The sequence below is a fragment of the Drosophila willistoni genome, chromosome 3R, assembly GCF_018902025.1.
Source record: "Drosophila willistoni isolate 14030-0811.24 chromosome 3R, UCI_dwil_1.1, whole genome shotgun sequence".
In the NCBI taxonomy this organism is placed as follows: domain Eukaryota; kingdom Metazoa; phylum Arthropoda; class Insecta; order Diptera; family Drosophilidae; genus Drosophila; species Drosophila willistoni.
The window spans coordinates 29,316,424-29,340,110 of record NC_061086.1 but is presented as its reverse complement, the minus strand read 5'-3'; the positions used below and the strand labels follow the sequence as shown (position 1 = coordinate 29,340,110).

At 38.6% G+C, this 23,687-nt stretch overlaps 1 protein-coding gene across 4 annotated transcripts in view; it reads left to right on the top strand.

Moving 5' to 3' along the window:
* LOC6649532 (homeobox protein homothorax) overlaps positions 1–23,687 on the top strand; it is a 112,226-nt gene that overhangs the window by 30,217 nt on the left and 58,322 nt on the right. The window contains exon 7 of one of the 4 annotated variants that reach the window (XM_015177117.3): positions 1,670–1,860. The exons of the other annotated variants lie outside the window; for them this stretch is intronic. Coding sequence (XP_015032603.1) covers positions 1,670–1,747 — 78 coding nt within the window. The 3' untranslated portion in view covers positions 1,748–1,860. Of the gene's footprint in view, positions 1–1,669; positions 1,861–23,687 lie in introns of those variants that run through there. 4 annotated transcript variants of the gene reach the window in all.

Below are 23,687 nucleotides of genomic sequence, written 5' to 3'. Positions count from 1 at the left end.
AAAAAAAATCAAATCAAATGAAATGAAAAGAATGTTGCGAAACTGCATAAGCAAATTAATCTGAAAAAAAATTAATTAACTTTGCAAACCAACAACAACAACAAGTATCATATTGATGAATTTGAAATCCAAACTTTGAAAAAAAAACGCAGAAGAAGTTGTACGTAATTATGAACAAGAACAAGAACACACACACACATTGTAAATTAGTCAAGCAAAAAAGAAGAAGCAAAAAAACGAAAGCAAAATGCAAAAATGAAAAACAGAAAAACTTCATAAATCAACAGCAAGCAAATATCTAACGTGCAACAGCAGCAGCAGCAGAAGCAACAGGCGCAAGTAGCAGAATGCCAGGACAATGATAAGGATAAGGAAGCAGCAGCAGCAGCGGCCAAAAACACTGACAACAACAACAACGACAACAACAACAATGACTACGACAACGACGAAGACTACAAACAACACACAGAAAAAAAAAACGTATATGCAACACAAATGAAACATGCAACGCCAACAAGACAAACGAGCTTCCAAGATGCCCGCTGCTGTTACTCCTCCTCATCCTCATCCTGGTCATGTTGCCAGCCACTTGGGTTTGATGATTGTTGTTGTTGCTGATGCTGCTGATAATGACGGCCGTTAGAAATTTGTCTGTTATTTTGTACAGTAAACGCCATAAATTTAAGTTCAAAAAGCAAAAAGTACAGCACAAAAACAAAAGTCATATAATTTTTGTTTTCAACTTGTAAATTACTAAAAAAAAAAAACAAAAAACAAAGCAAGAAACAGCAACTGAGCAACAATAATTAGCGCAAAAAAAAAAAAAACAAAAATAATTGCTTAAATTGTAAAAAGTACCAACAACTAAAGCAAAACTCAAAACAAAAAATATTAAACAAAAAGCAAGAAATAAGAAAAAATTAAGAACAAAAGTAAAGAAAAAAGAAGCATAAGTAAAAAGTTCCAGTACTTCGTTTTTGCAAGAGGCCCATATAGCTCGCCAATATAGAATTATCTATATATATATACATATATATTATTAATAATTATTAAAAACATTTAACAAACCTTTTTATTATTTTCACTACTTAACAAAAACCAACGCAATTATATATATATATTTATATATATATAAAAGTTTACTAACCCCAAACCCAACCCCCCCAAAAAAACAAACTTACTAACAATTTTAAACATTTTACAACAAACATATGCACATAACTCCTATATACAAGCTATACTTGTGCAGATATCTAGTATCTGCATAGACCATATATATATATACTATATATATATATTAAATTGTCTGTGAATTATCGTTTGGGTAAAGAAAGAAGCCAGTTCAATCAGCTGGCTTTACTTCCTGATCCCTAAAGATATATAGCAGATAACCCCGCCATTCTCTCATTCTGAGTACAGTCAGGTTAGCTAGCGATAACTATACTTATCAATAGCTCTTGATGGTTATTTAATTTTTTTTTGAGTTTGTAAACTTGTACATAAATATAGTATAAAAATGCCTCCCCGCCTCCCCAAGTCCCAAGCTGCCCCCCACAAACCACATATTCTACAGACAGACATAAACCCAATATACATATATAAAAAAAAATACGAAAAACCAAAATCTTTCTCTAACTCTGTGCCAATCATATTTGGAAATCGAACACAGCCCAACCATGCCCAAGACTTTGCTCCGCTGGAAGAGACCTACGCCAGTTATCGCATCAAACACGAGGCGGACTTTTAGTCTTACCGCCTCCATCCCCTCCCCCTCAAACCACAAGAAAGCAAAAATTTTCCCAGCATATAAAAAAGAAAGAACATAACCACGACAAAGAACAAGTTCTATATATATATATATATAGAGATGATATATGTATATGAATAACTCTACTATAAATTATAACTTTAGCAAGTAGAAAACGCAAAAGAAAAAAGAAAAGAAAAGGAAGGAGATGAACCTAAGCCTAGGCTGATTAAAAGTTGAAAACGCTAAGCATATAAATATATAAAAGTTTTATTCCTTTTTTATTTTGAATATCCTTCACTCTCTCTCTTTACTTTTCGTTCAATATGTTTTTCAACAAACTTCATCATCCTTCGGCAACGATTTGTATACGATTTTTCAAATACTAAAAAAACAAACCATTACGTCCTTTTTTCTTAGGTGTTTTACAACACCTTTGAAGAACTTGCCAAAATAAAATGAAGAAAACAAAATTAAAATATATACATAAATATATATTTTTGATTTCTTTTTGTTTTCATAATATGTGAATCTTTTTATTATTATTATTATTTTCTTAAATAATTTTCCAATCCTTATGCTTATTTCGATAAGTTTGTAAAGAAAAAGAAAATGCAACGCATATACGTAAAATAATTGAAATCGAGTAATGAAAGAAAAAAAAAATACCAACCTGAGTTCAAATGCAAAGTATACGAATAGAAGATACGAGTTAAACAAAAAAAAAAAAAAAAAACATAGGTATTGTATTTATGTTTTCTTAACCTTAATTGTTTAAAAGAAAAAAACTTAAAGTTAAAGTTAAATTGAAACGGCAACGCGCATATACGATGACATTTTAAATGAGTGCGATACAAAAATAAAAAAAAAATAAAAATCCTTAACTAAATATACGTAATGAAGAAGAAGAACAACAACAACTAAAAACAACTTTAAGCATTTACTAAGCAAAAAAACTAAAACAAAAAAAAACAACTTTTAACTATATATAAAAGTAAATGCTAAACGCGATATACATACTATTATTATGATAAACTAAAAAAACAAAGCAAAACTAAATGTAATTAATTAAAATCTAGAAAAAGATGATGAGAATATACGTAGCAAACAGCGCAGCTTTTGGTGCTCAAAACAAACAATATACTATATATATATATAGCAGATGAGATGAGTTTAGATCAGATGATATGATTAGGAGAGATGGTCAAGTAGTAACTATTGTATTACTCTTTCCCCTCAACTACTTAGAGATCCCCCCCAAGAAAAGAACAGAGCAAAAGAGCCTAAAAAGTTCTTAGCAAAAAAGTACATTATGCTAAATCTAAAAACTAAACAACTTCAACTAACTATAAACGAAATCTAAACACAATTTAAAACTTCTCTATCTCTCTCTCTCTCTCTCTCTCTCTATAACTCGCAGTTTTAGGCACTTGTCTCTCTGTCTCTATCTCTCTCTATTTGTCTATTATCACTTGCTAATTTTCTATTTTTCACTTTTGTTTTTGTTTTAAGTTCATGGCTTACTAAACAAAAGGAAAAACTTACAAAAAAAATGTACTTAAAAAAACAAGCTGCTTGCAAAACTATTTGCAATTCCAGCTATATGGGCAGTCATTTGTATAATTAGACTAAAACAAGGTTTAAATATTAGTGTTAAATACCAACCAACTAACTAAAAACAAAATGGGAATACGTCAAAAAGCTTTTGTACTATTTTTTCAATCCAAACAAAAACAAAAAAAAAACATGAAAATCTTGCAAAAATTTCAAACTTGCAAATCAAAAATAGTTGTTGTACTTTGTCTCATAAGCAAAACGAAAGAAAATAATAATAAATTACTATGCTAATAATATAAACAATTTTAGCATAATTCGTGCTAAAAAGCGAGTTGCTTTTTTTTTAGTTTAAAAAAACGTAAGAAATAATATTTTAAAATTGTTGCAAAATTTATAAATTGGCTGCAATTTTATTTGTTTCCTATGATTTTTTTGCTAGCTTTTTGTCTATTTGTTAAAATACTTTCGTTTTATTATTATTTTTTTGTTCTTTTTTTAAATTAATTTTTTATTGTTGTACTGTAAAAATTAAAAACAAAAACTATCGATAAAATATGAAAAAAAAAACAAAAACAAAAAAGAAGAAACTGAAATACGTAATTGCTTTAGGTGATATTTTTTAAAAATATGTAAAAGATGAAACGAAAAAGTAAAAATAATAATAATAATAATGAAGCAAACAAACAAAACAATTGATGCAAATATAAATATATATATTAAATCTAGTATATACATACAGATATACGTAATTAGAATTAAAAACATTGCATATTGCTTTTTTGCTATTTATTTTTTACAAAATAAATCTACGAGAAAAAAAATGAAAGAAAAAAAAAAATATGTGTAGAAAACTTTAATTCATTCATTTGATTTGTCTTTGTGCAGAAATTTTGATTGATTGATTGATTATTATTATTATTACTATTGTTTAATTGTTTTATTTAGTTTTTAGCAAAATTGTGTAAAATGAGATAAATGTTATGTGAGAGCAGACGACGACGAAGTAAAAGAAAACGCAATCAAAAACAAAACAAAAAAAAAACTAAAAAGAAAAATCTAAAAAAAACAAATGAATATGAAGAAAACAGAAAACCAACAACAACCAGCAACTTCTATACGATATACGAATACATTTTAATGTAATATTTTTAATTATTTATATGTATACTAATAATATAATTAAAAGAAAAAACAAAAAACAAAAACAAACAAACAAAAAAAAAAAACAATGCAAAAATTAAGAAACAAAAACAAAACTACAGAGTAAAGTTTAAAGAGTTAGCCAATAAATATATGAAAAAAATATATTTGAAACGAACAAAAATTTGAATTTTTTTTAATGTTAAGCAAAGAAAGGAAAAAAAAAGAAAAATCTGTAAGGATGAGGAGAAAGGATACAACGAGAACAACTCAAGCGCTGCCAACTTTCTGCACAAACAAACGGAACACTAGACGAATGATCCAAGGATTCCTTGACTTTTGTGGATTTTTCAAGATCAGCGATAAATTTTTCAGGATACTAAATTATGGCTTTGATTTGGAGTTTATGGACAAGGACAACTTTTACTTCTATTTCATGAATATTTTTCTGGAACAGCTCATCAAGCAGAAAAGGATTTCTTTTATTTACTTCGTTTAGCTAATGTGGAAAATCGACACCGAAATTTGTGACTTTCAACGCAGGATTAAACTATATTGTATATAAAACTCTCTTAATACCAATTCAAAATGATGAATAATAGTCTAGAATTGAACCTATTTGGGGTCCCTCTCTTTTCAAGGGATCCAAATTATATAGCTCACACATCAAATATACCTCACACATGATAGAGTGTATGGGAATTCATACTTGATCTTGATTTGGTAGCTTGTCATATAAAATAACATTCCATTTAAACGATTGCCATTGTCTCTTAAGTTAATATAAGTATTTATAGTATTAAGTTTTACTTAAGAGATGAAAATTTAAGTCTTTAAAACTAATGAAACCAAAATGAATTCAAAAGCAATCTCTCCTTTTATCCCGCTTGCCTGTTGTAAGTCGAGAAGGCTGCTCGAATTACATGGCAGCAATTTTGATATTATGAAAAATTTCTATATCCATCTTTTCTCCCCCCCAAAAGACACACACTCATACACACACACACACACTTATACAGTTGGCACGTGTAAGCCGCTTAGCAAACGGAGCACTCAAGGGGAATGCAGTCCAGCTCATGTGTCAGAAAGAAGAGAACCAGTTAGCCAGCAGCTAGAAGGGATCAGCAAGGTCCTGATCTCTGATCCTTGAAATTTGAGCAGCAGTTGCGACTGATCAAGTTGCTTAAATATTAAATCTCTGACAGCTGTTTTCTCCATGTGAGATATTATTTATTAATATTTTCATTTCATTCTTTTGATTCAAAAGTGAAAAACACCTTAAATGACTTTTTTCTTCTTTGACTTTGTGGATCATTTTGCTCCGCCCGTCACTTGGTTTTTGGTCTGTTTCGTCTGCGTGTTAGATGATTTCGTTCTGTTAATGATAGGCACATGTAATTTGGCATTTTGCGTGATTGCCTTGGGGCGTGTGTTTGGAAGGTTTTTTTTTTTGATTTGGAAAGGAGTTGGAGGCATTTTCCTTTTATTTTTTTTTTGTGTGAGTTGAAGAAAATGTTTCGTGCTGGCAGCATTTGTATTAATTTCTTAAGCAACGCCCCGCACAATTTTCCAGCCAGAAAGAAACCTATAATTTTATAGGCATTAAGTCAATGTTGGACTGGTTTTGTAGGTTCGTATTTTCACTGCTCTACACACACACACACAAACACACAGTTGGTTGTGTTATTGTTGTTGAATTGTGCTTTGTCTGTTTGCTTGAAATCGAAGACTTAGGGCAAAAGTAAAGGATACCAAGTCAGATTCAGACATTTGCCTCATTAGCCACTCTCTCGCTTCAAGTTAGGTGAAGGAGCTCCTCATCTTTGTTGTTGTTTTTTGCCTCGTTTTTTGTTGTTATTGCGGCTTTTTGGCCAAGCGTCGTCATACTGTCTGCGTCTGTGGTTCAAACCGCAGGCGGCGGCTGTCCGAAATTTGTGCATTCATTTGTGAACGCAAACAGAGAGACAGAGAGAGAAAAAACCAAGCCAGAAGATGACCAAGGCTACAATTAATAAAGCAGCAAAGCCATACAAATGCGCAAAGAAAAAAAAACGACCAACTGAGTCCCACTTTCAGACTCGATCTCAATCCCAAGCTCCATAAGCTGTGCAATGGATCGTGTGCGGACACCGACTTTGACGAGCTGCCCGATCTGGTCAGCGATTTTTATTATGTATGAAGTGTTGCGACGGCAAGAATTTCTCCCAAAAAGCAAAAAAAACAAAAAAGATAAAAATAAGAGACAAACAAACTCAACAAGAAATCCAAAAGGCCCACAAAACGAAGCCACAGCAGACGCTTCACAGACTGTGACCGCAAAAATGTCATCACTGCTAATGTTTCAATGCAGTTTGTCCATGATGTTGTGTGTTGTTCCCCGTTCTTATTTGGTGCGACTTTTTTTGTTGTCATCTTTTGGGCCAAAAACTTTCAACAATTTTTGCCGCACTGTCGAAGGGTTTTTGGGGACACAGAAAGATCACCTCTTGAGTTTCGCCAGGGGAATTGTCGGGCTGTACACGAAGGTCGCTGATCGTCAATTGAGAAGCGTTGAATGCGATACCTTACCGCATTGGCGTGAAACGACATGCCAATGTGACAACGGTTCCTCCATTCACTGTTTCTCATCTGAAAGGATATACTTTTTAGAGTAGGGATTAGATTGGTAAGGAATCAAAGAGAAACCGAAATCTTAGAAGAAGCTTCTTAACTTTGAGCTAATTGTCTATTAACTATAAATATTTTTGATGTTGGTTTTCTACAAATTAACATAACTTTTCTCTTCTTGTTGATTTTTTGGGCTTCTTCCCTTTTTGAAGCTAAAATTTGTCCCTTTTCCAAGAATTATCAAAAACTTTTTGCTTAATTTTTTGTTGCTTCCCAAGAAGAAGAGTAATGAAATCTTAATGAATTTTTTTTGTTGTTTTTGTTGTTGTTTCTCAAAATCCAATATCTTCTTTGTGGTCAAGTGTTGCCTTCAAACGGCAATTGCCGCTCTGTCTATATAGAAGCTATATCTACCTGATTGTGTCAACCTTTTGGCCTGAGCCACAAAGTATCAATGCTTTTTCTTTGGCGCAAATTCAATGGAAATTTATGCCATAAAAAATGCCACAAAAACGAAAATCAAATAAAATAGCCCAAGCCAAAAAGAGATTTTTGGCTTTTGCCAATCTTTCTTTGTCTTGGACCGCAACATTTTTTTTCTTTTCCACTGAAACAGACAGCTATACATATATGTATTTATATATATAAGCCAATGTATATATATTTTATTTCACATTTTTGTGTCTTCGCCTTAATTTTTGTGAAATATTTCGTATCGCACTTCCTCGGTCCAGGGCGGGCAACTAAGCTGCAAATCGGTTTAAAAGCTTAAAAATTATACAGAGGCAAAAAAAAAAAAAAGAAGTCGCCGTTTACTTTTGTGTCATTAGGCAAATGCAGTCGACCGCTTAGCTCACATTAGCCAAGGTGTCTCTGGGTCTCTCTGGTTGCTCCTTTGGGGGAATTGAGAGGGAAGCCCTATGTTGGCCAAGCCTGTGCTGCCTGAACAATTACCGTTAATTACCAAGAGCTGGCCAGCGGTATGGGGTATGTGGATCGGCACTTTGCACCGCAAATGCAATTGAAGTCAACTCAAATATCAAAAGGACAATTTACGCTTGTTTTAAACTCGATTAGCTCTTGGAACGTTCCGCACCCTAATGATGGTGATGGTGGTCATTGAGTGCTTTTCAATTATTGCCCTAGCCCTTTAGATCTAGCTCTAGCATTGGCACGCATGTATGCATAGTTTATGTGGGTGGCTTGGAGGTGGCACTTACTCGGGGCCAAGAAGGGGTCAATGCGACCACAACGAAAGAAGGGAACATAAAGGGTAACTTGTTCGTTCACTTAAGCCCCGCTTAGCTTGTATTGGCCACTTGTAAATTGTAATTTAATCCGCCTAAACGAAAACTAAACTAAAAAGGGTTAAATATCAAAGGGCAGCCTGTCTCTATATAGTATGTATTCACTTGCAAGTGACCGAACGAACGACCGCTGGGTAATTGAATTTCCACTCAGTTTGCCTTTAATATTTAATGCAAGACGAGTCATTTGGCATTGGGTCTTTGATTGATTTTGGCTAAAACGACTTAAGACCATTTGGTATTTGCAATTTGGCGCATACTTTATGTCTACATCAGCTAATTTTGTCTCCCCCCCCCCCCCCCCCCCCCCCCCCCCCATCCTATCTACTACCTCAGTTCTATATCCCCCCAACCCCAATCTGAGGACACATAAATCACTTGCACTTAAATCCGCTACTGGCGACGTCTCAGTCTCATTCTCAGTCACCATCTCCATTTTAGTCTCTGTTTGTCTGCTGGCCATTAGGGATTGGGGTTGCTCTGATCCTTCCTCATCTCATCTCATCCTTGCTTTGCTTTGCTTTTGTTTGTTGGCATTTCTATTGGCCCGGAAGCAGTGCGGCCAACATCTACAAAATAGTCAGACTCTCTAGCCCTCTCTCTTTGCTTTTGTGTTCATGGCAAATTTTATTGCCTTTTTGTGCTTTATTTCCTTCTGCGCACTATTTGGCCTACGCTCTTTTGTGGAAGAATATAGAAAGTAGCTGCTGGGGCTGGGGGGATTGGGCAAAAGAATGGGAGCGGATAGCTCTTTATGCCTGAATGGCGCGCCGAGCATTAGATAATGGTGTTCCTGCTTATTGCTTACATTGACTTTTCCCTCTTTGGGGTTTGGGGATTTCTTCTATAATTTGCAGTCAGCTTAGGAATGCCAAACAGAACAGGGAGAGAGGAAAAAACAACTAGCCAAAAAAAAATAATTTATTGCATATTTAATGGCGCACGTGTCGTGTCGCCTAGAAATGGGAAAAGCCTTGGCCTACTATTTGATTCAAGTGACAACTGTCATGGAATTTAGAAATGAAAATTATAGAAAATTGTCTCCACTTTAATATTACAATTAACTTTGTAAAGGTAAAACTAGGAATGTTTCCTTTCCAAGTGCCCGCCCTACTTTGAGTCGAGACGAAGCTAAACTACTTAGCTGCTTTTACTTTCAAAGAACTTTTGCGCCCTCTACTCTGGGAATTCCCATTTGGGCATCTGCCTACATATGGCCTGCATTATCGAAAATACTTTATGCCGAGCGTCTGCTAATAAATGAAATATGATGCGGGAGAGACAGCCACCACCATCCTCTGACACATTGTCGTAGATCTGGCTACAATTTTCAATATATGAATCCAGTATGTCTGTGTGTGTGTGTGTTTGTGTGTGGCTTCCGCACGGCGACACAATTTTCTATTTTTGGCAAATTATTTTTCTGTTTGGTATTGGATTTCCTCACTCAACTCAATTCCACTCTCCCACTCTCCCACCTCCACATTCAACAATAAACCCAAGAGCCATTGCCAAGTTTTTGGCTTCTTCGTTTTGGTATGCGCGGTGCGAAAACAAAATTGACGTCAATTACGCAATGCACACACACACACACACCCACAAACATAAAGGGAAGCTTACCAGTAGAACCACTGAACCACCCAATTGCCCAAACAACAATCCCCCAGTCTAGAATTTTGTGTTCTGCTCTGTTCTTTGCATGCCTTTGCCTTTGCCTTTGCCTTGCGCCTTTTGCTTACTAATCCGCTTCGGGGATTTTGGGAATACGCATAGCATACTTTTCTGCGTTTTGCGGGTGGATGGGAAGGATTTTTAAGCTCAACGCCTCAACGCTCGTCGCGTTTCATCTGGTCTCTCTCTAGTCTCACCTCTCATCTTTCCCCCCGCCCATCAAAAGGCTCTCAAGTTGCCTTTGGTGTTGCTGTTGGTGTTTGTTGTGGGTTTTCGCACCCTCAGCGACTGTTGCTGCTGTTGCCGGCTGCTGTTGCTGCTGCTGCTGCTGCTGCCAATGTTATTGCTGGGTGCTAATTAACGCATTAAATCATATTAATGTCGCCAAATGTTTCAAAGTCATTGCCATCCCACCACCAACGACTTTAGCTCCTTTGCATATTTTCATCTCCTGCTGACATAAATTGAGGGCAAGCCTTAAAGCAAAGAGAGAAAAAAAAGGAAGGCATCATTTTGCGCTGCAGATGCAGAAAACTCCACAAATTAATTAAAGAGGCTTCGATATCTCTCGTCTTTTTTTGCGACTGGTTAATAAAACTTATTTCATAATTGTTCATAAACTTAGCAATATTATGAGTTTTTTGAATTAGTTAGTTAGTTAGTTTCTTTGGTCCTACTGTGAGTCCAACTCTGAGTCGGAGTCGGAGTCTGAGACTGAGTCTCAGCCTGGAGAGTCGGTTGTCTCATGTGTTGCATGTTACTTGCTGCTTGTTGCATGCAATGGCAAGGCAAAAAAAAAACAAAAAATACAAGGCGGCCGGCCATGCCGTGTTGTCAACTATTTCTTCGGTTCATAAAAATTGTTATTAATTGGCACTTAAATGCTCAAACGCAAAAGTTGAGAGACGATGTTGATGATGACGATGACGATGACGACGACGACTGCGACGAAGCGTCGCACTTTTTGCTGTTTCTGTTGTTGCTGTTTGCTGTTGATGCTGTGCCTCCTCTTTTTCCTTGTTGCTGTCGCCGAGCGTGTTGTGAAATTTAAGCTTTTTAGCAGTTGTTGCCGTTGCCGTTGCCATTGCCGTTCGTTGCATGTTAACCTTTGCCTCGCTTGTAATGAATGCAACCGACTGAAGAAACGGAGAGGGTAGCAGGGTGGGGGGGATAAATGTAGGATGGAGGACACACGGCTGGAGACTTGCTTAAATCTTTCATATAAATTTCTCTACTTCATGTGGCACTTGTTTAAAGTCCATTTTGGACACTGCGTGAGTGTTTATTAAGTATGTTTCGCTCTCTAGAGAAACGGAGACAAGAAGGAGAAGAAAGCATACAACTTGAGAGGAGGCCAGAGACTCATTTTGATTGAAATTTGTACACAAGTACACACACACACACACACTCTCTCTCTCTCGGTGTGTGGTTGTTGTACATAAATCTTTCACACACTCGGTCATTGAGCAAGACACATTTAAATCCGTTTCATTTGAAATTTGTTCTACCCACCGCTCACTTCTTGCCTCCCCCCTTTCCGTTTCTTATGTCATTAAAGAAATTAATAAAATGCCATAAAATGGCAATAAAAATACAAAACAACAACAACAAAAAGACACAACGATCGCTTCATACATATGAAATCAAGCAAAAGCGAAAAGCTTATTAACTTTTGTTAAACATTTATTACGATTTTTTTGTTGTTGTTGCTCCCTCACTCCATCTCACTCCATCTCTCTCCAACTCTCTCTCCCCCTTCTCCTTGTCTCAGTGCTGTGCTGTGAATGCGAATTGCAATTTTTGTGCGGCAACAGCAATGTTAATTAAAATTTAAAAAAATGTGCAAAAGAACACCTTGAAAATATAATTTTGTTATTTGCGCGCCACACAAGAGAACTGGTGCCTCCCCCTTTCCAGTCCCCCTCCTTTCCTGCGCACCGTTCACAATGAACCAAAAAGTATTCATAAATACAACAAAGACGATGCGTCTGGAGCTCTAAAGATCTTTCTGTGTTGGCCTGGCCCCGTGTTGCCATTTTTGGCCGACCGACCGCTGTGAGAGCTGGTCAAGAGTTGTCCGATTTCGATTCCGATTCCGAAGACCGACCAACTCGATGCGAGTGTAAATGATATATGTGGGCAGACGGGCGGGGCAGGGCGGGGTCCCAGCAGTGAGCCATTCAAGTTGCGCTGTCTTGTCTGTCATTTGGAGCCACACACAAGCCAAGCCAAGCCACAGCCACAGCATCAGCCAGCTTCATCGTTCCCGGGGTCCAAGACCAGGCCGAGTGCAAATGACTTATAAGAATTTAATATTTAACAACACAAATCAATTCAAAAATCATCAGAGACCTGGGGTAGAGCTGAGGCAGAGGCACAGGGAAGGGACTAAGATTGCGACTGGACCCAAAACAACAACAACAAAAACCAACACGATGAAGAAGAAGAAGAAGAGGTAAAAACTCATTTGGTGCTGGTTTTCATGGACACAAAGTCTCATTTCATTTGGATGTTATTCACTTTTTGGTATCACTGCTTAAAGGTAACGAAAATGAAACTTTTACGTTAAGGCAACAACAAAATACAATGAGAGACAGAGAGAGAGAGAGAGACAGAGAGAGAGAGATGTGGTTGTTGCTGCTGCTGCTGCTGCTGATGATGATGATGATGATGAGGATGAGGATGGAGCTGGCCCCAGTCGTTAACATGGTGGGTCGTCGTTCGTGGCGGTGGTCGGTCTGTCGGTCCAACCGTCTCTTGCCTTTTTGTTGTGGTCAGTGCAAAAATTATGAAAATCAAAAACGTCTTTTTGGCCCTGCCCTTGGACCTTATACCTTGGTCATTCTCTTTGTATGAGATTTCTTTTTCGATTTTTGTTTTAATTTTTGATCTTTTTCCCCCCTTCCAACCCGTTTTTTTTTTTGGTTTTTTTTTTGGGACTTTAAAGAGTTCTCTTTAGTTCTTTGGCAGTTGTCGTTGCCATATAGAAAAATATATATAACCAGACATAAAATTAAAAAGACATACAAAGTGAAACATGAAGAAGAAGAAGAAGACAAAGCAGCAGCAGCAGTTGCATCTCCCGCTGCGACCCCAAAAAAAAAAGAATCTAAAGAGAACAAAAGAACGAAGAACAACAGAATATGTAAAAGAAGAAAAGAAACAAAAACTCATTCCAATGGGGCCGACGGGTCGCCAAGTTCGATCAGCTCGCTCGTCAGGCGAAAAGCAACAAAAATTCCATGGATTAAAATGAAAAGACGACTAGGACTATACCCTTCGAACTTAAACCTTATGCAATCTTCAACTCAATGTCGAGTTCATGTCTTTTTGCTGAGATTTTTCTTAGTATTACATCCAAATATGCCCTTACTTAGTCTATGACTAATGGGTATAAATATGCACACGAAAATTATCGAGCATTTAACACTGCCCCAGCCTATATAGATTCGAAAAGATTTTAAGATTGAGATCGAGGCAATGGCAGCGCCATATTGCATTTTGGGGTGGAATGGGATGAGATCGAATGAGATCGAATGGGATGAGTTGGTGGAGCATTGTGAAAGGGGGGAGTAGAGGCTGGCAATACAAACACTTTGCACTCAACACCCATTTAGCTGCCTGCCACTGCTGATGTTGCTGCTGTTGCTGCTGTTGCCTGATGCTGCTGATGATGATGATGATGATGTGGCCGACAGCAGCCGCAGCAGAAGCAGCCGCCAACCAAATTGTTTACAATAAAAAAATTTGCGATCGATTGCTGCCATGGCATGGGGAAAAGTGTGGGTAACCGCAAAGATCCAACACTAACACAACTGTAAACTATTTACAGCATTGCAGGCAGCAGCAGCAGCCTTTCGAGATCTCGATGATTGTTTTGATTCAGTTGGTTGTTGTTGTTGTTGCTGTTGTTGCTGCAGCGCTTCTATACAATAAAATTTATTTGATTTCTTTACGCCGCTTTCATGCCTCAGTATTTTTCTTCAATTTTCCTGCACTTTTGAACGTGATCGTTGTTGTTGTTGCTGCGGCGGCGGGAAAATGAAAATGCGGCAAAAGACTACAACGACGACGACGACGACGACGACGGACATCGCTGGCGGCGGCGGCGGCGGCGGCTTCGCTTCGCTTTTATAAAAATAAATTGTTCGCAGACGTAATGATGCGAAAGCAATTGAGAATTCTCTATATGCATTTGTCTATATATATATATCTATGTATCTATATATCTTTGTGTGTATGTGTGTGTGTGTGTATTTGTTTGTTGTTTGTTGGAATGCGTAGAATTTCAATTGACTGTGGGCAGTGTGTACAAAAGAGACAGACAGATTAGTGAGAGGGAAACAGATAAAGAACAAGATCTAAGACTTACTTATGCAACAGACACAGACACAGACACAGTGAAGATAACAAAGCAAACAACTATCAAATGCCAAGATCTATGCATTTTCTCCATTAGTAATACGAAAATGAAATTGGAAATCTTTCCAAATATCCTTTATCTTAGCCTAATTGAAATTGTTTCTTTCCTAATCTCAACTGTCCAATCAACTGACAATTTGACTGACAACATTGTCACGATTCACGATCATTTCGTTTGCAGTGTTGGCAAATGCTCACAGCAGGATCTCTATCCATCTAACTGATTCTTTAGCTCACCAACTCGACTGACTGCTCGTTTGAACGGCTTTTTGCCTTTTTTTTTGTAGTTTCCTCACTGAGACACGCCCACTTGGTGGAGTAAAAAAAGAGAAAAAGAATCCAAAGAAAACGCAGCCAGCGACTTGCTCAACCTCAATACAAAAAGTTAATTGTTTGCCTGGTTTGCTACCCCCTGGACAGGGATTTGGTATCCTCTTGCTGCGCCTGCGTGAATTTCGGGCGGGTACAGTCAGAGCGATGTCTGCGGAGTTAATCCGATTTGTTGCGCCCTCCTCACCGAGGGTGAGTTATGCGACTCTGTGATTGATTACCCGATTTTGGTCTCTATGTATGTGTGTGTGTATGTTTTTTCCTTTTTTGTTTTGTTCCTGTTTTTTTGGGTTTTTTTGGCTCAGGGTTGTTCTTACCCTGTCTAGATGGCTTTCGCTTTCTCATAGCATCTCTCTATCTCTGTCTCTGTCTCGCTGATTTGTGGCCCAAAAGTGAAATTGTTTGAAAACACATTTAATTGCTGCTCATTGGCATCTGACGTAACTCAGTTGGTCTGTTTTTTGTTGTTGTTGTTGTTGCTGTTGCTGTGTCGAGGTGAAAATTTGATTAAGCAGGCCTCGAAAATGAAAATGTAAACGAAAAACTTGGCTTTTAATTATTGCAATTACAAATTGCTGCCGAGCGCAAAAATTGCAAAAATCACGCATTTTATTGATTTTTAATTGCAGCTCGTTGCATACCAAGGCGCCTTTTACAGCTCTCAAGATCGGAGATGGTGATGGAGTCGATGTTGATGTTGATGTTGTCCATTCACGGGCAAAAGACATTGAGCATTTGTGCCTTTAATTATGTTGTTGATTGCTGTTGTATGAATGCATGTATGTCCAACTGTCCAGTTGTCCAGTTGTCCAATTGTCCATTTGTCTGTTGACTTGTAAGGAACCTAAAGCCTATACCTTACCCCTTCACACTTGCTCTTACTCGCTGTCTCTCTCGCTCTCTCTTACCACCAGTTAGTCAAGTTAAGTTGTCATAATTTTTGTCGTTCAACAAAGGCGACAACAACAACAACAATCGACAGGCAACAACACCTGCAAAAAGATTGGCCAGAGACCAAGTCCAAGCCAGCGCGCCAAATGCCGCAAATAACTCAGTTAATATAATTAAGTTTTGCACGAAATGTGCAACAGAAATATGCGAAAAATGCCACGCAATCTTAACCAAACCAACAAAAAAAAAGCCAACTCACACACACACCAACACACACACACCTGTATACAAGTTGAAACAAAGTTTATGAACTTGTTCGAGTGCAGACACGTGTATATAATGGACATGGTTAGTACGTAAAAATTGCAGAATGACATGGCCCATATGTAAATTACGCAATGGCCAGAAAAAAGTGGCCAAGACTTTTAGTTTAATTCAAAAGAAGTAGAAAATATGCACCATATAAGGAGGTTTTTCCCATGTTTCGTATGAGAAAAAGTACTTGAAGTGGTTAGAGACACTTTAAGACAATATTAAAAGCATTTTCAACACTGACTAAAAGCTGTAAAGGATCATTAACACCTGCCTAAAGACATTCTTTAGTTTATGGTGCACTTTAACCCAGTTTAACTCACTTTAAATCAAACAGGTAGTTCAACTAGTCATTTTTATATCAGCTTTGTTTTGGCATTGTCTCTGATCGAAACTAAACGATATTGATCTACTTAAATCAATCAAATTTCATGCAGCTGTAGCATAATTAAATTAGTATTTATAAGCGGCTTACACCCCACACACACACCCTAAACCAAAGAGCACCTGTTTAACACACTCTTTTAGAAGAATTTATTCTGAAATGAAATCAAATTCCATGAATTTACATTTCGACCACCGGGCATTTGCATACAAATCAGCGCCACACGCTTTGAGAGGGCATTGAGAGGCATCCACTGGGTCGTCATTGTCGTCGATGTCGTCATTTGCAACCCTTCAAATGCTTTAGACTCCAAAGGAAGGGGGAATGAGAACAACACCAAAAACCAAAAACGTAAAAGAATGAGAGAAAAAAAAAACAAGCTTCTAATGATATTTTGATGTTGTCTCGATGGGTCTTCAATGGGTGCTACCGTCTCCTCTCACTCTCTCTGTGTCTCTCACCACTTCACTGTTTGGCTGGAAACCCGCAAAATGCGTGTTTTAAATCCAATTTAGACATTATCTAATTTAGGGCATCTCTTTGCCACTCACCGGTCTCTGACTCTCGAGTCGCACGCTCGTTCCGTTAACATTTTATGCAAATCTATGGAAATTTCATTATCTTGCACCCCTTTTTTCCTGTGTGCTCTCTGATTTTTTGGCTAAATGCTGTAAACGCCGAAAGATGTAATAAACTCATTTAAACATCGCTACCGTTGGGTTCGGCCTTGCCTTGCCATGCCTTTTTGTTTTCTGGGTTTGGGTAATGAAATTTTCAGTAAAGCATCTTGTGTCTAGGTTCACGATAATATGCAAATGGTCTGGCCCAGTGGGACGTCCCGGCTAGCCAAACCAAAGCAACCAACCGGCGAGTAGCAGTCAAATAAGTGACTAAGTGAATGAGTGAATCTCGACCGCCAACGTTTCGTGTTGCAATAATCAAATTTTCTAATTTTTATGGCTCTCTCTGGGGCAAGTAATGGCCAAAAAAAGGCAGACAAAAACAAGAGAAAAAAAAAGGTGAACTTCACGACCAACTCTAATTGATTTTGCAGTGGCCAGTTTCAACGGACTGGAGGGAGGAGGAGGAGGCCAAAAGAGACTTGTGCCGCGTCATGGCAATGGCGACGGAGACGGAGACGGCGTCGTCTTCTAGTCTACTGCGCCCGTTCGCAATGATGCGACAGTTTTTTTCCTTCTCTCGTTTTTCGGCCAGGCTTTTAAAGGCGGCATGCCGTCCGCCCATTTTCAGAGGCCTTTTAAGACAAACCTTCGAACGAAAAGTGGCAAAGGGGCATATAATGGATTGAGAGAAGAAGGGGGTATTATAAAAAGCGCCGTGCTGAACCTCGCAGCAAACGTGACACAGCAGAATGCTAAGATCGGGGCGTTGCTTGGATGTGAAGTGTGTATTTTTCGGCTTTTACAATAGGCTTTTGGCTAGAGTTCTGTGAGAGCCGCTCCATACAAATTTCATATACATATGGTAATAACAATAACAAAAGTGCGTGGCTGCGAATCTTTTTGATCTACATTTGAGTCATTGCGGCATGGAGCCATTTATCAGAGCGTTATATCAATAATAGTATATGAATTTCAAATTATGCTTCCAAAATGACTGGGCAACATTTTAACGATGATGATGACGACGACGACGACGATGACTGGACTGGACCTGATAGTGTTAGGAGTTGTTGTTGTAGTCCGGACTCTGTTCAATTCAAGTCTCAGACAAGCTGGACAAATCCTTGTAATACCTTGTCTATGGGCATGTTTCCTCTGCCGTCCAGCTAATTTTAACTGTCAGCTTATCTGGCCAAAAACAAGATGGAACGATAAAGCGGCCAACACCTTTGCTGGCTTTTTGGGATATGTGTCAGCCAAAGCCAAAGCCAAGAAACAAATATTCTGTACGGATATATCTATAAAATCTCTTAAATCCAAATGAAAATGTCTGCAGCGGTATATATTGGTTGGGTTTGGGGTTTCTTTTTGGTGACTTTTCATTCGCTGACAAGCAACTGTCCACGTAATTTGCAAATGAACGTTCAAGTCAGGCAAAGTCTGCATATCCGATCGAGCTGCGATCCTTTGGCACGATGTGTTTGTTGTTGGCTGTCGTCTCTATCGTATTGCGGAATCTATTTGACACTGTCTTGTGGTGTCCTCTGGTCCTGATTCTCTCTCTCTCTACCTCTCTGTCTCTCCTTTACAAGGCTTGTTTTGATTTTTGTCTTGCTGCGAGACACGCTATGGCTTGAAGAGAGGGTTGCGGGTGTGACACTTTACATGAAATTACTTTGCATACACATGCATCAAATTAATTACACGATTAATGTTCTCACATGCAACGAACTGGCTATAGCCTATAGTCTCCCTCTCTCTCTCTTTCTCTCTCGTAGCGTACCGCCATCTTACGCTTATGCAAATCTATTTCTCGCGATCATCGCAGCATTTGCATGTTGCTATCTTGATATCTTGCCGGCAAGAAAATGATTCCATTGCCTTTCGTGATTCGCTTTAGCCCCCATGCCACATGCCGCACGTCCCCCCCAACCCCCTGCCATGCTCACACTCTCATCCGCTGTCAGCTTTCTTTGGTTGGACTGGACCTGCCAGTTATTTAGACGCAAAGAATGTGTGTTGGAATTGTGTGAAACATGCCATTTGAATAATTATCTTATTTGCATTGCAGCAACAACGGCAACAAATGCCCTCGACTGCAAATTAAAAAAAGTCCAAAGTCTGCTTTTCATTTCCCCTATACCCATCTCCCTCACTCTCAGTCTTTGGTTCACTCCCTTTCTCAAGCTAATCTCTCCAAGCTCTGAGCTCTGAGTTGCATTTGGTTTAGCGAAAAATTTCAAATTGATAGCTGAGATTGGAGGCAGATAAACCCGCCCTGACATTCTGTGTGAACATTGCCCAATGCAAATCGCGTGCTGCTCCATTTCCGTCCAAAGTCCCGTCGCAAGACTTGCCCCGGGGCCTGAGGAGGCCCAATGCACCATCAAGACATTGCTCCACTGTAGTCCGCGTCGCATTGCGTTGCGTTTCGTTGACTACTTTTCCACTGTTTGTGTAACATAATAACAAAGGCAAACAAATGATAAGTTGATAGAGTAACAATTGCGCGCCACCGTCCTCAAGCCGCTGCTGAGGCACTTCGCTTATCTATTTATTATTTCATTCTTTGTTGTTGTTGTTGTTGCCGTTAGTTTTTGTTTTTTTTTTTGTGTTCAGGTAGCTTCTGAATTTTTATTATCAAAATACTAATTTCTTTGTTTGCACAAGATTTCCAAAAAATAAAAAAAGAAGAGAAACGTTGAAAAAATGTACAACGGATAGGGTGTACCTGCTTCAATTTGTTATCAGCTTATAAATATTTAATCACAGACTTGTACTTAGGCGTACTTTTTGGTTTTTGGTTTTTTTTTTTGATATTTTTGGTCTGCGATAGCAGTTAGAGATTTCTTTAGAGAGAGAAAACAGCAAGTCAAAAGCGAGCCACATGGCGTATGAGTAATGTCACCTACTGTTCACCTCTCTCTCTCTATCATACCATCTTTTGGTATCTCTCATTCTCCTAACTATATATATATTTGAAATAGTTAGAATTTTATAATTATGTCAAGTGTTTCGACACGAAATTAACATGTAGCCACTTGAGTGGCTTTTGGCCGGAAACTCACGCGACTTTTTGTTTGGTTAAATGAAGACATGTTTTATTATTAAATTTGCTGCGAGCCACTCAATCGTTTGGCATGGGGCAGAAACAAAAAAATGTTCTTCATTTCAGACTAATGTTATTTATGTGAGATTATGTTTTCACAACAAATAAACAAAAACCGTTTAATTTTGTGAAGTCATCATCAAATTTTTTATATAAATTATCAATTACAGTCAAAGAAATTATGTTTCAAGGTTAAATTTGTAATTAATGATTAGAAGAATTCTATGGAATTTCAATTTCTAATAAATTTGTGAAAGGTTTCCTTTTACTTGGCTAAAAAAAAACTTAAATTTTTGCATTCAACTTGGAATTTCCATTTCAATTTGCCAGTCAGGCAAATCAGACTGTCTATCGGTTTGTTTGTCTCTCTGTTGGCTGTCTGTCTCTCTGTCGCTTTGTCTGTCGTTTTGTCTGCTGTCTGAGTATGTGTGGAATAATTGTGTGTAATTAACTTGCAATTTGATTGAAATTATACCTCGCACACGTGATACATGCCATATACAGATATACACACACACTTATATATTTGTTTATGTATGTATGTATATAAGTAAAGCAATTTGCGTGCCAACCTGTGTTGTTGGTGGGGAGGAGACGAGGGGATTTCAGAAGCAAAGTCAGCCATATTGAATTGTTTTGCCAGCGCCAATGATGGGTCTTCCAAGGAGCAATGAGCTCCTCCAATCCAACTGTCAGCTACTTTAATTAAAAATTCAACCCTCCAACACACACACAGACACACTCACATGCACACACACACATGTGCGAACACATTTTACAACTTGAACAAATTTGAAAAACAATTAAATGCCATGCGCGCAATTAAATACACAAAAGGTGGCAACAACAGCAAAAGCAAAAGCAGCAGCAGCAACAGCAGCAGCTGCTGCTCAAGTGGCACACAGTTCCAGTTCTAAACTCCCTTTTGGTGGGTGGGGCCTTGGCATATACCGTTAATTAAGCAGCAGTAGAACCCCAAACGAAAGGATAACCAAGCCAAGGACTTGAGAGGGAATCTAAACATGGCTCGAGGGCGCTAAAAACCACCACAACAACAGCAACAACGACACAAACAGACACTCGCACACACACACAGACACACAGACACACAAAGAAACAAGCAAACAGACACAAAAGCTTTATGCCAAACAACAAATCCATCAAAATAAACAGCTGGGAGGGTTTCTTAGAGGCCTAGAGGACAGGGGAATTTCATTCCTTCTGCTTCATCTCCTGCCACAATCGGCAATCGCCCAGATCCAAACCCATGCCCAGACTCAAAACCAATCCCATGGAAAGCCGCAAAAACTTTCCGTGTCTTTCAGTCTGTGCGGCCGTGTAAAAAGGATTTAATTATTTGTTCTAAGGATATGGATTAAGCCAAAACCGAAAAAATAACACACACACACACAAACACACACATTCCCTTCCTTGTCTGAGGGTGCTTAGTGTTATTTTGGAGTGTTTGTCAGACAAATAGGAAAATATGTTTCACGTCCACTTTGCCAGGGCTCAGTAAATAGAGCTCGACAATGATTATTGGGTTTGCGTTCCTTACCCAAAAAAAAAAACCCAAATAAATGCCTAGAGTTCAGAGTTTTTTAATTGTGAAATGAGCCCGAAGCCACCAAGACCATGACTGAGTTGGGCCCTAATCCCGGGACCAGGTTCAGCCTCAGGGCTAACTAACCCCCTGCCCGATCTATCTACCACGAATGTCAAATGCAGAAGAAAGGGCTGCAGGCACACACTCAAACCATAAGCTGCCACGCCCCTATTGATGCTGGCTTCCCACGCATCATCCAAATTGTAGTCCGTTGTTGTAACTTGTATTTTGAAAACATATTTCCCATAATTTGATTGTTTTGCTTACTAGCTGACTGACTGACTGGCGGGTGGGTGGGTGAACGGCGCTAGGATGGGCTGGGCTGGGTAGGCAGTTCTTCTAACTGTTGATTGTAGTGATTAATACTGAAGGAAATTACATGGCCTTCAGGCGAGAGTCTAGTGAAAATTGCATGTTTTGATTTGCACCAGGACACGCGCCTGGACTCGCACTCAAATTACATACTCATTGGGCTCCAGACGGAGCTGATCCGACTTAGTCAACTCATTTGGAAGGCATCGAGACTGACCAAGAAACACAAACAATTGAGCAGGCTTCGTTTTCTGTTTGACTCTCACTTGGCATTAGCATTTTGTGGTAGTCAATCTTTAAATATTTAAACAAAACGATTGTCATGCTCCTCCTGCTGCGGGCATTAAAAATTTAAAGAGCAAATGTCAGATATTTGGCGCTTTTCGTTCTGTTAAATAAATAATTTGCACTCATCCTCCCCAAAGACCTCACACCAACGAACCAAAAAGGGGCCCCAAAAGCCCACAACAACCGCCCAATCCCATTCCCTTTGCCATTCGGTGGAGAGAGAGGTTGGAAAAAGGTAAACGAAAATTGTTTCTTGATCATTTTAATGCACCCAAAGGGCCTGAAAGTGAAAAAAAAGTTTACGTGACGTGGCAGTGGAAGTGGAATTAGAATTAGAATTGAATGGGAGTGGGTTGGTTGGTTGCTTCGGTTTCATTAATATTAAAAGCAGACCACAGCAAGCACAGGCGGCGGGCTTGGCCCCTTGGCACCTGGGCAGCCTCATCATTTAAATAAAAACCAATATTTGATAATAATTGTCACAGGACATGCAATGTGATAAGACCAAAGAGTATCTCTCTCTCTCTGTGTGTGTGTGTGTGTTTGTTTTTGTGTCTTGTGGCAATTCGATAGCTTAATTTCTTGCCCCGGCTGCTAATTGAAAATGTAATTAATGCACGCATCGATGATTCGCCTGCTCCACTTCCAACCTTTCTGCTGCTTCTCTCCCCATCCTTCCTCCTCCTGTGAATGAATCCCGCCTGGGAGCGCGCCTGGCATTTAGCACGAGAACTCTAGAGGCAAATATGTTAAGGCATGCCGCTCCCAGGGTACCCAAAGCACTCAGAGATTCCATATCCTCTCGTACTCTGGGCTCATCTTCTTCTCGACACTCGTCGTGTTCGTAACTCGATACAATTTCAATGGGCCACAAGCCGCCAAGCCGATAGAGAGAGAAAGACTCACCCAAAAAAACTTAATATAAACCAAGAAGTCAAAGTGTGCGGCAAGTGTGAAAGATTCGTAAAGTTGAGCAGACCTCAGCTCATCAGACCTTAAGTCTCCAAGTGACCAACCGACAGACCTATCAAATTTCCGCCTGTCATAAAAGGAAAGTTATTTTGTTCCATGTGAAAATGCAGCCCTTTGTTTCATTGCACTTAATTAAATAGCCAGAGAGAGAGAGACAGAGACTTTGGTCTTAATGAGCCACAAATTAGCCATCAGAATCGAGACCAAGTTCCTTTCGTTTTATGGCCCATAAAAAGTAATGACAATTGCCACAATTGGCAAGTCAGTTCTCTCAGTTATTGTTTATGCCACTATCGACAAAGACGCCTTGTGGCTAATAAAATTAAAGTTATATAGTAATGGATATAGTAAATATCATAGACCTTAGATCCCACACAAAATATTAGTATGCAGACAACGTGTCTAATT